The following is a 14,575-nucleotide window of genomic DNA, read 5'->3' as shown; positions in this document are numbered from 1 at the left end:
TTGGGCCCCTCACTACAAGAAGGACGTTGAGGTGCTGGAGCGTGTCCAGAGAAGGGCAACAGAGCTGGTGAGGGGTCTGGAGCACAAGTCTTATGGGGAGCGGCTGAGGGAACTGGGGTTGTTGAGTCTGGAGAAGAGGAGGCTCAGGGGAGACCTTCTCGCTCCCTACAACTACCCAGCTCCGTCATAACTGAAGGCTGCAGCACAAAGAACATGCAGGGCGGTGCCTCCGGGTTCATGCAGCTCGCGTGTGTGGCTGCAGGCAACTGCATCCCATTCCGGCACCCACCCCGGCGCCCACGTGTAAACGTGGCGGCGGCCGCTGCCGTGCCACTTCCGCTTTACGTGGCCTTAGTCTTCCAAACAAAGGTTCGTCACATCAATCGGAGTAAGAGAGCTCGGGAATACCCTGTTGGTGTCACGGCCTCTGTTGCTCTACAACTGGCGCGCATTCTGACGCGCGTAGGTTGGAAGAAATAAAGGTGTTTTTATCTGCTCTGTGTTAATTAGTTAATAGAGCTGCACAGAAAAAAAACCAGCTCGTTTTCATGTTTTGCAAATGCTAGTTCTGCAGTTGTTTCCTACTTGCCCTCAGGCTAATGTCATGGCAGCGTGGTGGAAGGGTCTGTCTTTGGGTGGGCTTGTTGAGTTGGTTTTGTTGTTTGGTTGTTGGTGGTGTGGTTTGGTTTTTTTTTAATACAATTGTCTTTCATTGGGAAAAGAAGTGGGGAAGAGAGGAAAAAGTCAGTAGGCTTTGGCTTGGGTCCTCGCCTCGAATGTGTAAGCTTTGACATGGTCTTGCCATGTCGGTCACAACTGCCCGACTCCCGGTTTGATCCCGCACCTCCCGTGCCCTGGGTGCGAGCTGGCCCGTGGGCACGCTTCGGGGCTCGGCCGGGAATTCAGGTGTGCCTCTCGGACTCTTTCTGTCCCTTAACCCAGGAGGTTCAATGACTGAATTTTGGCAAATACAGAAACTGCCGAAACCGACGGTTTCCCCACTGCGCGAGACGCAGGCAGCAGGACTGCTCCGACGGCCGCCAAGGTAGCGCAGGAGCAGCTAGCCAAGGGCGGGGACGCTGCGGCAGCGCGACCTGTTACGGTAGCCCGAGAGCCAGCTGCAGGAACAGAACTGCTACAGGTTTATATTGAATAAATTTAAGCTGGCAGCACAAAACAGATGCTTCCCGGTACTTTCTGTACATTTAAGACATGACGGAATTTCACCCTGCGTTTTAATTCCCTTTCTTTCCTCTGGTTGAGAAACTCTCACTAGTGGGCACTGAAAATGTAACTGACTGTAACAAACAGTTTGGGCCGTATTTGAAAGAAAATTCTGCAATTTCAGGCCCAATAGCATAACTAGAAAACATTGCTAGATACCCTTTGAAAAACTATTAACAACAATTAAAAAAAAAAAAATTGTATCTCTTATAAGGACTGACACTTACCAGTCAGTGCTGGGGAGCAGAATTAAAAAAAAAAATCTTAGGGAGCTGGGTACAGAGGAATTATAATCATGATAGTTCAGTTAAGGTACCCAAATGGGTGCTGTTCCTTTTTACGCTGCACTGGCAGTAAAAGAGAGTGAGCCATTATTTCTACATTTAACACTTGTACATTTTTATTTAGTTAAATCAGCCATTGTACACATTGCAGCTATGTATTGTTAGTGTTGTATTTTTTTTTTTAAATTTTTAACTAATACATGCCCTCATAGATATATTCAATTAGTGTTATCACCATGGGAACAAGATGCTGATTCGTCAACTTAAAATTCACTTCTTCTCACAGTATTCAAGTTCTTTGATAACACAGCAAAAAATCAAAATAAGAGGTGAATAACCATTATGTTGTTACACAGAACATCATCTGCACCGCAAATAACACAACAGAAACGCGTTTCTTGAGAGCCCCATCCTTGAAGATCATCCTGTGCTGTCTCCGACAATAAGAAAGCCATGATGCGTTGGGAAAAGTTTCATCATGGGTCTCATTCGGCTTGGCTGCCAAAACGCTTTTTTTGGGGAGGGTTGGAGGTGTGTGTTTGCTTTTTTCCCCTGCCTTCCTGCATGGCGCCTCGGGTGGTTTTGCCTGCAGGAAGCCAGAACTCCCAAGATGTTTTCATGCTTTTGGCGTCGTTACCTTGATGAAGAAGTGCCCTGGTTCTGAGCACTGAGTGAGTCGTTAAAAAAAAAAAAAAACCCAAACAACCCTGTGGTCGCAGGCGGCCGGATAAGCTTGGAAAAAGTATTACTCCTAGAGGAGAGTTGTTGTTTTACTCTGGTTTTGAGTATACTGTTAAAAAAAATCAAATAGCTGTTTAAAAACATTTAGTGTGTGTGTGTGTTTGTATTATAGATGCTAAAACCCTACAGAGCTCCCTCCATTAACTGTTAAGGTACAGAACACCCAAAGTGTCAGATCTCTGTGTTCTCTTTTTCGAAAATCAAAGTGCAGACATGCTATCGTGGTTTTCAGAGGGTTGGTTTAGAAATATATATATTATATATAGAGATAGATAACAAAATATGAACAGAAACTGGCTTTCAAGGATTGTGAGCACTTTCTCTTTAAAAAACACTTGATTGGAAGATAAAAACTGCTCGCTCAGTGCTAAGAGGGCTAACAAGCTGACAGGATTATAGGAGGGTTTGGCTTTGACCTTCAAATGCCACATGCATGTATCGGATAAGAGGCAATCTTGATCAAACACGGTGAATTAATTACTCTCCTTGTATAGTGGGTTAAGTCTTTCTCCCATAGTTATCTACAGTGCAGTGGCCAGCAGGGAGTACCACCGATAAGACAGTGTGGTTCGCTAAGCAGTGATGAAAATAGGAAACTACTGCAGTTATAATTGTTTCATACACCCTGCCACATGTCCAGATCTAAAAGATTTTAATACCGTATGCAAATGTGCCATAGATAGAGCTGCTAGCAAGTTGGTTACCTAATTGGGTTTGTTGGTGGGTTGGTTTTTTTGGTTTTTTTTGTTTTTTTTTTTCTTTTTCTGGAAATCTTTAAGTGGCTGTCTGAAGGTCTCAGAAGTATTAATGGCCACAGCCAGCTGTTCCTTCATGAGAACAGCTGAATTTCCAGGTTTTTAGCCTGACTCTCAGAGCCTTTAGCTATAATAGACCCCTAGACTGGAAGTCTTACGGATGCAGTAGATCTGCAGTGCTTCCTCCTCAGTCAGTCTGTGTTTGCAGTCGACTGTGTTAACGCTATTTTATTAATCGCTGTTCAGCAGTGTCAACAGACCTTGTAATCCATGATGCTAATTGTAGTCGCAGGCAGTGTGTTTTCTGCAGTCTTGTAAGTCCAAATACTCTTGCTATATACAGTTTACACGTTAAGTCCCTTTTTTTATGACGCATGTACATAGTCACTTGAAGAGGCCTGTAGATGAAGTCGGCTTGACAAATGCAATTTCATGAAGCCAGTGCAGGAGCGAAAGAGCAGCAAGAAGTGGCGATGCTGACAAATTCCCAGTACAGCACAAAGACGACGATTCGGTGGATAAATCATCCTGAATGAAGGATGCTATCTTTGGTCACAAATTAGCTTACAGGGTAAAAAAGAACAAAAACCCAAAAATCGAATACAGGGGAGGGGGGCGGGGGAGAAGAAATGAATTCACCGCATCTGCACGAGTAGAAATGGCAGTGTCTTCCAGCGATTATGTAGGGAATAACGTCTACACCTAGAGAAGATGAATGCTGCGTATGGGACGGATGGTTACGTGGTGGTGTTGAGGGGTGGCAGCTTCTCACTTCTCCTCCTGTTTCCAGTCCTCTTTGCAGAAGTGTCTAAGAAGCTGCTGGAGGTCATGTTGGAGGTCATCCTGTGGTAGTGCTTCTGGCGCGTCTTCCAATTCTTCTATGTGAACGTGTTTTCCATACCCATCCTTCATCACAGTCCTCTTCTGTGTGCTGGCTTTACTCAGTGTTGTCCTAAACCAAAATAAATGAGAAAACTGTCTTAAACAGCCCACGGTTCCTGAGGGTTTTAAAAAACCCTCCTTTTCAGCTGCAGTTTTAAGGCTTTTTCATTTAAAACGAGAACTTTGCTGGCAGTTTAAGCCAGCCTCTGAGGTCAGATATGTGCTATGCATCTGAATACAACACACACCACCGCTTTAACTGGCTTTCATAATGTAAAGAAATAGCAATTAATCTCTATACGCTGATTAAGCACACAGTTTTAGATGCCCAGGAAAAACATGCTGTAGCACACAGACATGCAACACATGTTGAAATTCACACAAGACCTTCCTAATTGCCCTGTACAATAGTAATTAATGCCAGTTAATTCCTTCAACGCTTACGTCTGAACAAGTCTTACTTCTGACAGCCAGTAAAACTACATTTGTGGGTTAGTGTCCTAAACTATTGTGTTAATTACTCTTTTACCTCATCGGAACCATCTTGCTCTACTAGTCAAAACCTTAAACTTCAGCAAGTCCCTTCCAGATCTAGGCAAATAAATGTAGTTGTCATAGGGCAGCTGGATGTCTCTTGCTGAGCCTTACCCAGAAGCCCAATTTTTGGTCAAGTGTCCTTGAGAGAGGACCGTGGGAAGCCAAGCACACTTGGAAATTCCTGCGTGCTCAGCCAGGAATAGCTCGATTTTTATCAGAGAGCTAACGCTTCTTCATTCGACCTGGACGACCAAAAGATCCCTCCATGAGATGGTACACTTTGACAAGAAAGCTCGCCCTTCATCCAAAAGCAGATGCAGCAGCTCTCTCGGTGTGTCCTTAAGGCACCATCCCCCTAATTCTGAAACTGCTATGTGTTTTACAGCTCGGTACTATTATAGGCACAGTTTGGTCAGGGGTGTTCTTTCAAATGCTAACGCTGGCTTCACCACCCCAATGGCCACTAGCTATGCAAACAGTCTGAAAGAAAAGGTGTGTGAAAGATACCTGGGTTGTAGCAGCGTTGCCTGCGGTAGGAATGAATACACTTGCTTTTTTTTTTTCCTCCCCAGTATTTGCCTCCCTGCCTTGCCTCGTTCTTCGTAAGACTCACCTGTCACATGCATCTATCCATATCTATGTCTATCTCCATATATCCTCTCATCTATTCTGATAATGTTCAAATTATCAAATGATCACAAAGTCAACTGGTAGGAGAAAAAAAAAATACCGAAGGAACCTTGATTAGTGTCTTCAACTGTAAATCACACTGTCAATCCTGTATCGCTTCCTATGAAATCAGCTGGGCAGCGATACTGCTTTGGACTGGGTCTAGCCAGGATGCAGTTAACCTTCTTCAGAGCAGCCTGTGTGACGCACTGTTTTCCATCTGGGTCTAAACCAGTGCTGGTAACAGACCAATGCTTTGGCTGCTGCTGAACAGTGCTTACACAGCAGCGAGAATTTCTCTTTTTCCCCCCACTGGCCCCATCTGTGAGTAGGCTGGGGGTGGGAAAGAGATTGCGAGGGCACACAGCCAGGGCAGCTGACACAAACTGGCCAAAGGGACATTCCACACTATACAGAATCCTGCCCAGCAATAAAAGCTGGGGGTAGAGGAAGAAGCTGGGGGGTCAGGGAGTTCTATCTTCCAAGGTGAACACCGCTCAGCGACCGGCTGGGCATCAGTCTGCTTGTGGGAGGTGGTGAGTGATTGCCTTCGCATCACTTGTTTGGTTGTTCTTCCCTCTATAAAACTGTCTTCATGCAAGCCCTGAGCCTTCTCGCTTTTGCTCTTCCTGTTCTCTCCCCCGTTCCACAGTGGGACAGGAGGGTCAGGGAGCGGCTCCGTGGTGCTTGGCGGCTGGCCGGGGGGAACCCACCACGCCCCTGTTCACCGCGTCTTTTCAAGCCAATGTGGACCTTCCCGTAACAGAAGGTTAGTACTGATCTTTAGTACTTTTGCAAGTAAAGCTTTAGATGCTGCCAGTGGTTTCATCAGACGCTCGCTTAAATCCACTCATTTCTTACGAGTTTGTTAATCCTTTTCTAGCAGCAGTTCATTGACATGCCAAGCCAAACCTTTTGATAATCGATCCGTCCTCTTTCATGATTTCTTTCTCGACTAAAGTGGGGAGTTGGACTTTCATGAGGTTACCTGTATAGCTCAAAGCCTCGAATGAAAACATAAACTTCAAATTAAAACCAAAACCCAAAAACCTAGGACAGAAGATAATTGCTCTTCATACCTTAGTGCTTTACTAATTCAACTTAATGAAAGTTGAATGCTGAGGAAACAATGAATAGACAAATAAAAGAAGCATCTGCCTGCCATTTGCATCCTTTCAAATATTCCTCGAACGTGCAAATCAGTTACAGTTTATCCACGTGAATCTTTATGGTGTGTTTTACACGTGTTATTCAAAGGGACAATAAAATGGAGTAAAAGTGAAGTGCTGTCTCTTCCTTATAGGAAAAACTATATCAAAGGTCACTTTTCTATTGCTGAAATGTCAAAACTGATCAGACAAAGCATAAAAACAGGAAAGGTGCTAATTACCTTGATAGCTATTTCTTCCTTTCAAGGACAAATACATCAACTTACCCAGAGAGCAGACTGAACTGTACCAACTTCTGAAATTAGCTCCATGCGTGGTAACATATGAGTGTTTTCTTTAGCAGTAACCACACACATGAGTTCTAGCAACTTTACTGAACCTCTCCATGCGTTTTTTTAGAATCTTAAAATGTCTCGTAGCCAATTCTGGAAGCTGACGTTACAACACACACACGCACTTCACATACTAATCCTTTTGTAACACGGCTGAGTGTAACAACAGAGGTTTATACTCAACTACTGAGAAAGATGCTCCAGCAAAAAAACTTTCAAAAGAGTAGGGTTTCTCCCCAGGTATGCTGGGACACTTGTTTTAGTGTTTATATTTAAAAGGCATCTTTACCTCTTCAAAGTCCTCTTTGGCTGACGGAAGATCAGTAGCTAAGCTAGCATCCCCCAGGTGTTTCTCCGTTCTCTCTCCTTGCACTACAGTGGTCTTTATGACTTTGCTGACCTTCCGGCCTTCCACTGGCTCAGACTGGAATTCGGAGGCACCAGGCAAAACAGCAGGTTCCGACAGGGTCACCTGTACGGTTAGAAAGCAGAGATATACCGAGTATGAATTACGTAATGGATGCTACTAACAAAGCTGTTAGTGGCTCTGCCTTTCCTTCTCAATCACTGCCTCAGAGAACAAGAACACAAAGCGGCGTCTCGCTTTCTACGCGCACGCATCAAAATAGCGAGGGCACATTTTACTCCCTGCTTCACAGCTCTGGAATGAGACGTTGTAAGATAGGCGCCGGTTCGGACAGCAGGAACAGCCCTGGCTATTTTATTCTGCTGAGAAGCTTTGTGCTGGCCGGGTGAAAACTGCTTCTGGCACCCGAGCCAGCCTGAGGGTAGCAGGGCTATTGCCACCCTCCGCCGCAGCGCAGGCTGCCGTTCTGCCTTACCCGCCAAGGCCACTGGAGTCACGCCGAGTAACGAGCGGACCTCTTCCTGGGCATCCGGGCTGCGTTCGCACCGGCGGTACGAATCAGCGGTACCAGTCCGTACCTTAATTTTAAGACGTTCATCTGAGAAATGAGTCACGCCTGTACAACCAAGGAACTCCTACAGGAGCAACAGACCAGAATACTGGAATACCACGTGACTGTGACCAACTCGATTTTATTTGGCAAAATATGAATTTAATCTATATGGGTTCCGTATGATAAAGAGTAGTCCTGATACGGTCTGCTGACAAAAAAAAAAAAAAAAAAAAAAATTACTTTGTTCTCTTCTTACCTTCCTCCTAGAGAATTAATTCTGATGATTAATTCTGGCAAGAGAGAATGGTAATCATGTTCTTAGCATTTCTAACGACCTTTTGTTAGATGTCGCTTTCAACAGCAGCGCTGCTGAAAGCAACCCCTATCACTGGCTTCTGGCTCTGTCACAACCTTAATTGTGCCGATACGAACGTCTGTGGGGCTCCGTGGTGAACTAAGGCAGGAAAAGATCAACTTAAAAGCACTTACCTTTTCAGGTTGTATTTTCTTTTTTATTACTTGGCTCTACAAACAGCTTGTATAAAAGTAATACTTTTTTTGTAGCCTCCTCAAAGCAAAGAACACACCAGCAAGTTAAACTTAATACACCTGTCTAGTTTTAGAAGGGCTTAGCGGTAGAAACCAGCAGATCATTTCATGTCAACATTCACCGATTTTCTTATTAGAGTAAGAGGTATAACAACACATACAGATTTGCCATTTATCTATACGTGGCATTTATCTATTGTTTCTATCTATTAGAAAGCATCTTAGTACAAAGCTGCTTTCTTGATGAATTTGGTACTTCTCATAAATCAGCCAACCTGCATCCTGACTCATTTTCAGAGAAAACTGCCCGCTTTCTCTGCCCACCCCCTGGCCTTTTCCCCATCTTTATTCTGAGGCCTTTCCACCTGCAAGAAAACTTTTGAAAGTATCATTCAAAACCGAATCTTGTTGGCACGAGTAAGAGGTAGGTGGTAAGTGCGCCGCTGGCACACTGCTGCGTTGTACCGTCGCAAGGGGAGTAGAAGATCTGACCTCTGACTGTTCACTGTCGCTCTTCAGCACAACCCGCTTCACAACTTTGGAATAGCCATCTCCTCCTTCGACAGCGACAGGTTTTTGTGGTGTTCCTTGCATTAGGACTTCCTCTTTTTCTGTGCCATCTGGAGAAACGTATCGACGGATGATCTTTCTAGTGACCTGCAGGAATTAAATAGAGCTTTGTCCCAAAAGAATCAGCAAGAACACATTCCTCCTTATTGTCTATATAGTATTTTCTACTCAAAGGGCATGTTTTCCTACACAGAAAAACCTTCATCGACGGTTCAGTGTTTTAACACATATACTCGCAAATACCTGTAGTAAAGCTGCAGGTTGATGCATTTGCCCTACTTAGGTTACCCCACAGCAAAGCTTCCATAAACTTACTTCGTAAGTGGGCACAATATAGATATTGGAATGACTCTCTACAGCAGCAGTTATTCTTATTAGGAAAAGATGTATGGTATTTTAGAGACAAAACAGACTTTACAACCACACAACTGCTAGAAAACATTTTCAGACTGTTGTTTTCAAAAAGGCTTCTGAAAGCAAGAGGCTAGCAGGCTATCAAATGCTTAGAACTAGATTCACAGAGGGACTTGGACAACACGTTGTAACACCGATGGTACTAACCACTGCTGAACTAGTGAGCTAGAATTAACCTGCCTAAGAGACTAATCTGGTGCTTAAGCTTTCTAGGCATTGGCAAACCAAGCAAAGAGGAGCAGAAGAGAATTCCAGGATTCAAGATGAGATAAATTTCTCAGGAGGATGGGTGTGCATCCCTCTATGGATGACCTGGAGCTCTACGCTTTCGCAAACCTTCCCAGCCCCCTTTGACAAGATAAAAGGGGGTAGTTACCTCCCACTTTGTCCAAAAGTTTATTTGCTGTGATGCTCAATCAGACTGGGTCACCGATACTTAAGAGTCGCAGAGGCGGGCATAATGCCCTCCCAGGCATGGACCTACCCAGAAGAATAGTCACGCTCGCTCTTGCACAACGTGCCCAAGAATATTTGGCTGGGGTTGTTTATTTTAAAATGAATTCATTTTAAGATGAATTCAGACAGCTTCCAGAGACACGCTATCCATCTGAGGGTCTATGAAGTTTTCTTGGGAGACAGAAGATGGAGTTTGCCACCAGCAGAATTCAGCCAAGTCCTAGACTAATTCTCTAAGCACCCAGTCATCAGGTAAAGCAAAGTGCACAGAAGTTCTTCTTCCATCTCCATGCTGTGCCGAATTCACTTTTATAAGCATGGTCCCAAGACGCTTATTTTATGAGGCCATCACACATACAAGTACCATCTATATCCTTTGTGCCATAAGAACTGAACTGTATGTACAGATACAGAAATTTTGGAAGCTGGTCAGCTAAGTGGAGACTTTGAAGAGCTCATGTCAGGATTTAGATGACTCTTGCAGACCTAGCCCTCCATTAGTTTCATTCATATGAGCAAACACGATCTTAGATAAAATTATGGTGGTGTGTTTCTTCTTTTTTTTTTCTAAAAACCTGTTTCTCAGAAATGCAGGTCTATGCAGAGTTTTCGCTGGCTTTAAGTGGGAAAATCAACAAAATACATCACGTTAAGTTATAAACTGTAACACAGAATGATCTTGCAAAAGAAAATAATTCTTCAAACTTGGGAATCTCTCATGAACAGAAATCCTGGTTCCTTCCACGCTATACGCTTAAGAATCATGCCCCTTCACAAAAGAAAATTTGCCACGTACGTGGATGTATTTATCCTTTTATAGGGCAGTAGGAAGGTAGCAAGGGGCATAACTGACAATACCTTCTTTACCACTGTGTGGCCATGTTCATCTGTATATTGCTCTTCCGTGACTGTTTCTGGTGGCATTTCAGGCATACTATCAGCCTGTGTGACAAAGAACAAAGTTGTACGAAGCAAGGCCTTCATGCAGGCAACTTCAAATAAGCAATGTGAAAATCGGTTAATTTTTGGTTACGGAATGAAAAACAAACTGAGAAATGTTAGAAAGAAATTTGTTGTGCAAATAAATACTTAGAAAGGCATGCAAAGAAAAGTCATGCCGCAGTGGACAGGCAAATCTAAGTTAGTTGACCGTATTATGTATGGGGCTGAGAAGTCTTCGTCGTCCTCCTGCTGAGGCGTCTAATGGAATTTAGAGTTGGGTTAGCAGTATTACTCTAATCCGCCCTTCAAGAAAAGGTATTGGAATGGCTTATCCAATGCCCATGCGTTATCCAGGAGCATTCCAGCTTCAGGTGCGATACCAGCCAAGCGGCCGTCTCGGCAGCACGCCAAAAGGCGCTACCAAGGCCTAGTCGCCACAGGCTCGTGCAATCGCTCAACACCCGGTACCTGAATAATCACCCGGCGACGAACGACCCTGGTGGTCACCATCTCGTCCTCGTCCGAGCTGGTCTCCAGCCCACCTAACTCCTCTGCTAGCTCCTAGTGGAAGCAGGGAAGCAGCGCTCTGTTGTAGGTGGTACTAGCAGTACTTACAGCTTCTGACTTGTTTTTTTCTAGAACCATCTCCACTTCTGAAAATTTTTGCCTTTACGATCTTGGCCTCTTACCTGACTCTAATCTGTGAAACACTGATGCGGGGTGGGAGGCTTTGGCCACTTGACTATACATTAGCTGTTCATTAGCATATTGAAAAAAGAAGGATGAACCTTTGCGGTACTAATTCTATAGGGTGCTCTTAAGGTTGCCAGGGACAAGCCTGGAATTTGTGGCATGATGTGGTTGCAGGTGGACTAGAAGGTGTTACTAACACCAGCTCTGGAATTCATACTCATTGCATATGGTTTCTGTGTTAATTACACAGAAAATTACTTGAAAGCCGTTTAAACCTCCATACCAGGAAGTTTGTACAGTGCAGCATATAGGCAGTAGGACTACACAGTTTGAATTACAGGACAATGTATGAACAGCCTCGGCACTGGAAAGATCAAGAAAAATTAGTAGCAAGTGTTGAAGTTCTCTCTCCTGCGTAGGGAAGAATTAAAAATTGAAATGAAGAGGTCAGAAGGCAAAGAGAAGGTGAAAAGAGCTACTTGGGAAATATTAACGGTATAAAAGCATGATGGGGAAAGTAAAAAAGGGGAGGGCTTGTTTCTTTCTGGTAGTGGTGGTGGTTGTTGTTGTTTTACTTCAATAAAAGAAGTGGAGGGAAAAAGAAGCACATGAACTTTGAGGGCAGCCTTTCCTACAGCAGCCACTGTCTCGAGTCCTGCTGTAGCCACTCTTTCAACATCGGCGTTATCCTACACGTTTTATATTCAACCTTTGCCTGAGATCCTGAGATCTGAAACTCTTAATTCTAGAAGTGGTACGTTTGGCAACGTGAAGAGCAAAGAAAGAGGAGCCTGTTTCCTGGTGAATGTCAAAACAGGAAACAATTTCAGCTTAAGTTGAACTGTCCTTTCTCTGCTCTAACTTTACCGATAAAACTAACTTCCTGCCCAAGTATGCCTTCTCCTTTTCCTCCACTTAGGCAAAGCGAGCTGTTTATTCTTAAGCATTTATCTGCCGAGTAATTCAAATTCCCCACTAAAAGCCATGTAGTTACTTTCTTTCATGGCCTCTTGACGTCTTCCCCTCTCCAAACATTGGAGTAAGGCTCCTTTGTCTTACACAACCAAATGACCTACCTCAGATAGTTTTTGTTCTTCTCCTCCGTTCTCCTGTCTCCACGCTACATAAACATCATCCTCAAGTTCTTTTCTTCCAGTACATCCTTAGCGTTCTGCAACATACATCCTGCTGCCTCTCTTCCGTCCCATTAACTTTATGGTATTTGTCATGTCATTCTTCATGCTGCTCTGGGCTAGTCTTGCCTTTCTTCATAAGCTTTTACCATGATTACTTTGTCTTTCATTACATCCCTTTATTCAGTTTTCACTTGTACATGGTTTGTTTCTGCACCTGTTTTTTACACTAATTCTCTCTCACATGCATGGACATAACTGTCACAGACCAAAGGACGAGTAAGGGTAGCAGAACCCGAATTACAGTCTAGGCTTTAGGATCTGGGGTTTGCTTCAGCTTTCAGAACCTCTACACAGGTGACTGCAGCTAGCCCTTATAACCACAGAGGAAAGGAGAAAAGACTCAGTTGCAGGTGGGTTAACAGGCCGATTAAAAATATTCCCATCTAAAGGAATGAGCAAGATATAAAACTTGTCTCTTGCGTCAATTACTTTGAGGAAAAGTTGGTATTTACCTTGTCTAAAGACTCCTCTTCGTAGCCTCTTCCAAACTTTTCTGTCTGCTCATCGGTTGACTCCACTATCACTAGACTAGTTCTCCTTGGAGAGGGGTCATCCTGGTGGAGTTGGGGGTCCTTGGGCTCTTGGATGATGGGAGAGTCACCTCTCTGGGCAGATGACGGGCGCTGTGGGGATGGCTTTTCTCTCTCTCCCTTTGCCGCGCTGAAGTGTGCAGATTTTTCGCTTGCTGCCTTTCTAGTTACTGGTGCTGCAGACTGCTCTGCTCCTGGAGTTGTGACACTGTGGATTACACGTTCAAGGGAAGTTACCTCCATGCAGCCCTTTCCAATGTCCACAAATGGAACGTTATGCACCGATTAAGTATTGTTATTTCATCTGTCGTCTAGCAAAGTCTAGAAATAACTGATCCTCCTCGACAATAACTACAGAGCAATCTGGCCAGGAATCCCTCTTACCTTCCAGACCCAAGAAGATCTCCAAATGCGTGTCCAAACGTTGCACCCAATTCTGCAAAACTTGGTCTTTGTAAAGGATTTAGATGAGCTTGGCTGTCAACTTGTGCCCTCACAAATCTACATAGTACCTGTTATTTTTCTGGGAGGCAGCGGGGGGAAGAGACCGGATCGCTACGGCTGGATGTGAAGCAACTACTACATCAGTTACAAGCTACACAGCTGCAGCTGAGGGGAGACCAGCTTTTATGTAGAATTCTGGAGCCTTACCAGATAGAAATTTATTACAGAAATTTAGCAGAGAATCTTATTTTGTTTGTAATGTTATTTTCACTGTTGAACATTGCTATGATTTAATTGCTGCTACAAGTTATTTAAACATATTTACATATGTTGCTATGTAACATATACCTATTAAAGCATATGTACATGCAATATTCTTCTGTCACATACGGGTGAACAATAATGACTTCAGATATTAAGCGAACTCTCATGCAACTGAGTTTTATCAGGTATCACTTCTGATTTGCACCAATTGTGAAAACATTACCCGCTTCACCGCCTAGGATCTTTTTTTGAGGTTGACTTTTCTCTTTTCATGTATATCGGTAAAAAGAAAAAAAAGACAACTACATCAAAACTGGTGGAATTACAGCCTGAAAAACAGTGAGCCTGCAAAAATTAAATCTTCCCCTTCTAAAACTTCTGAGAGGCTTTGGAGCTAGCATCTACATACTTGCTTTTTTCCCACTCTCATCCTAAGAATTAACTGATGAAATTGTTAAATTTTGATAACGGAAGGCCAGATTCCCTTCTCCATAACCAATCCCACGAGTAGGTAATGGTGATAACAGCAGCAATGGAATAACTTGCATATGTATGTTTTTTCGTTGATACAAGTTGGGTTTTGACAATTTGTTGTGCTCCCCCAACTATTGCCCTTGAAACAATTGTGTTCTAAAGTAGGAAAATATTCCATTGTAGTGTAAGTTAAACAGTATTGATCCAGCCTTTTTTTCCCATTCAGCAGGCTATACATTTCATTGTATAATCCCTCTTAGTATGAGTTCTTTATGAGTTATTTAAATCTAGCCCAATTTTCCTCCTAGTTCAAACTGGACAGCAAGTGTCGTGCTATTCCGCTGTCATCACTGCTCTCCTTTAGTATTGGTGGTATTGCCTCAAATGTGTTCTCTATTCCTCAAAAACATTTATTTCCTCATGCAAATCATTAGGAAGTATTGGTATTTTTGCCTATCAGTGCGACGTAAGTCCTCTACCTTAGATGCTGTTTTCCATCTCCCACACTCTCTCCTGGGTGTAAAGCATAA

The 14,575-nt window shown here is 43.6% G+C and overlaps 1 protein-coding gene across 1 annotated transcript in view; it reads right to left on the bottom strand.

Moving 5' to 3' along the window:
- Positions 1–3,772: 3,772 nt before the first annotated feature.
- ANK2 (ankyrin 2) overlaps positions 3,773–14,575 on the bottom strand; it is a gene marked incomplete at its 3' end in the record, with an annotated part of 250,813 nt that continues 240,010 nt past the window's right edge. The window contains exons 46-52 of the mRNA XM_081999639.1: positions 12,786–13,071; positions 10,913–11,005; positions 10,361–10,444; positions 8,555–8,719; positions 6,883–7,065; positions 6,005–6,096; positions 3,773–3,956 (exon numbers count right to left, since the gene is read on the bottom strand). Coding sequence (XP_081855765.1) covers positions 3,773–3,956; positions 6,005–6,096; positions 6,883–7,065; positions 8,555–8,719; positions 10,361–10,444; positions 10,913–11,005; positions 12,786–13,071 — 1,087 coding nt within the window. The remainder of the gene's footprint in view (positions 3,957–6,004; positions 6,097–6,882; positions 7,066–8,554; positions 8,720–10,360; positions 10,445–10,912; positions 11,006–12,785; positions 13,072–14,575) is intronic.

This window comes from Phaethon aethereus (genome assembly GCF_964289735.1).
Source record: "Phaethon aethereus genome assembly, chromosome: 4".
NCBI classification, from domain to species: domain Eukaryota; kingdom Metazoa; phylum Chordata; class Aves; order Phaethontiformes; family Phaethontidae; genus Phaethon; species Phaethon aethereus.
This window is presented reverse-complemented; position numbering and strand designations above follow the sequence as displayed.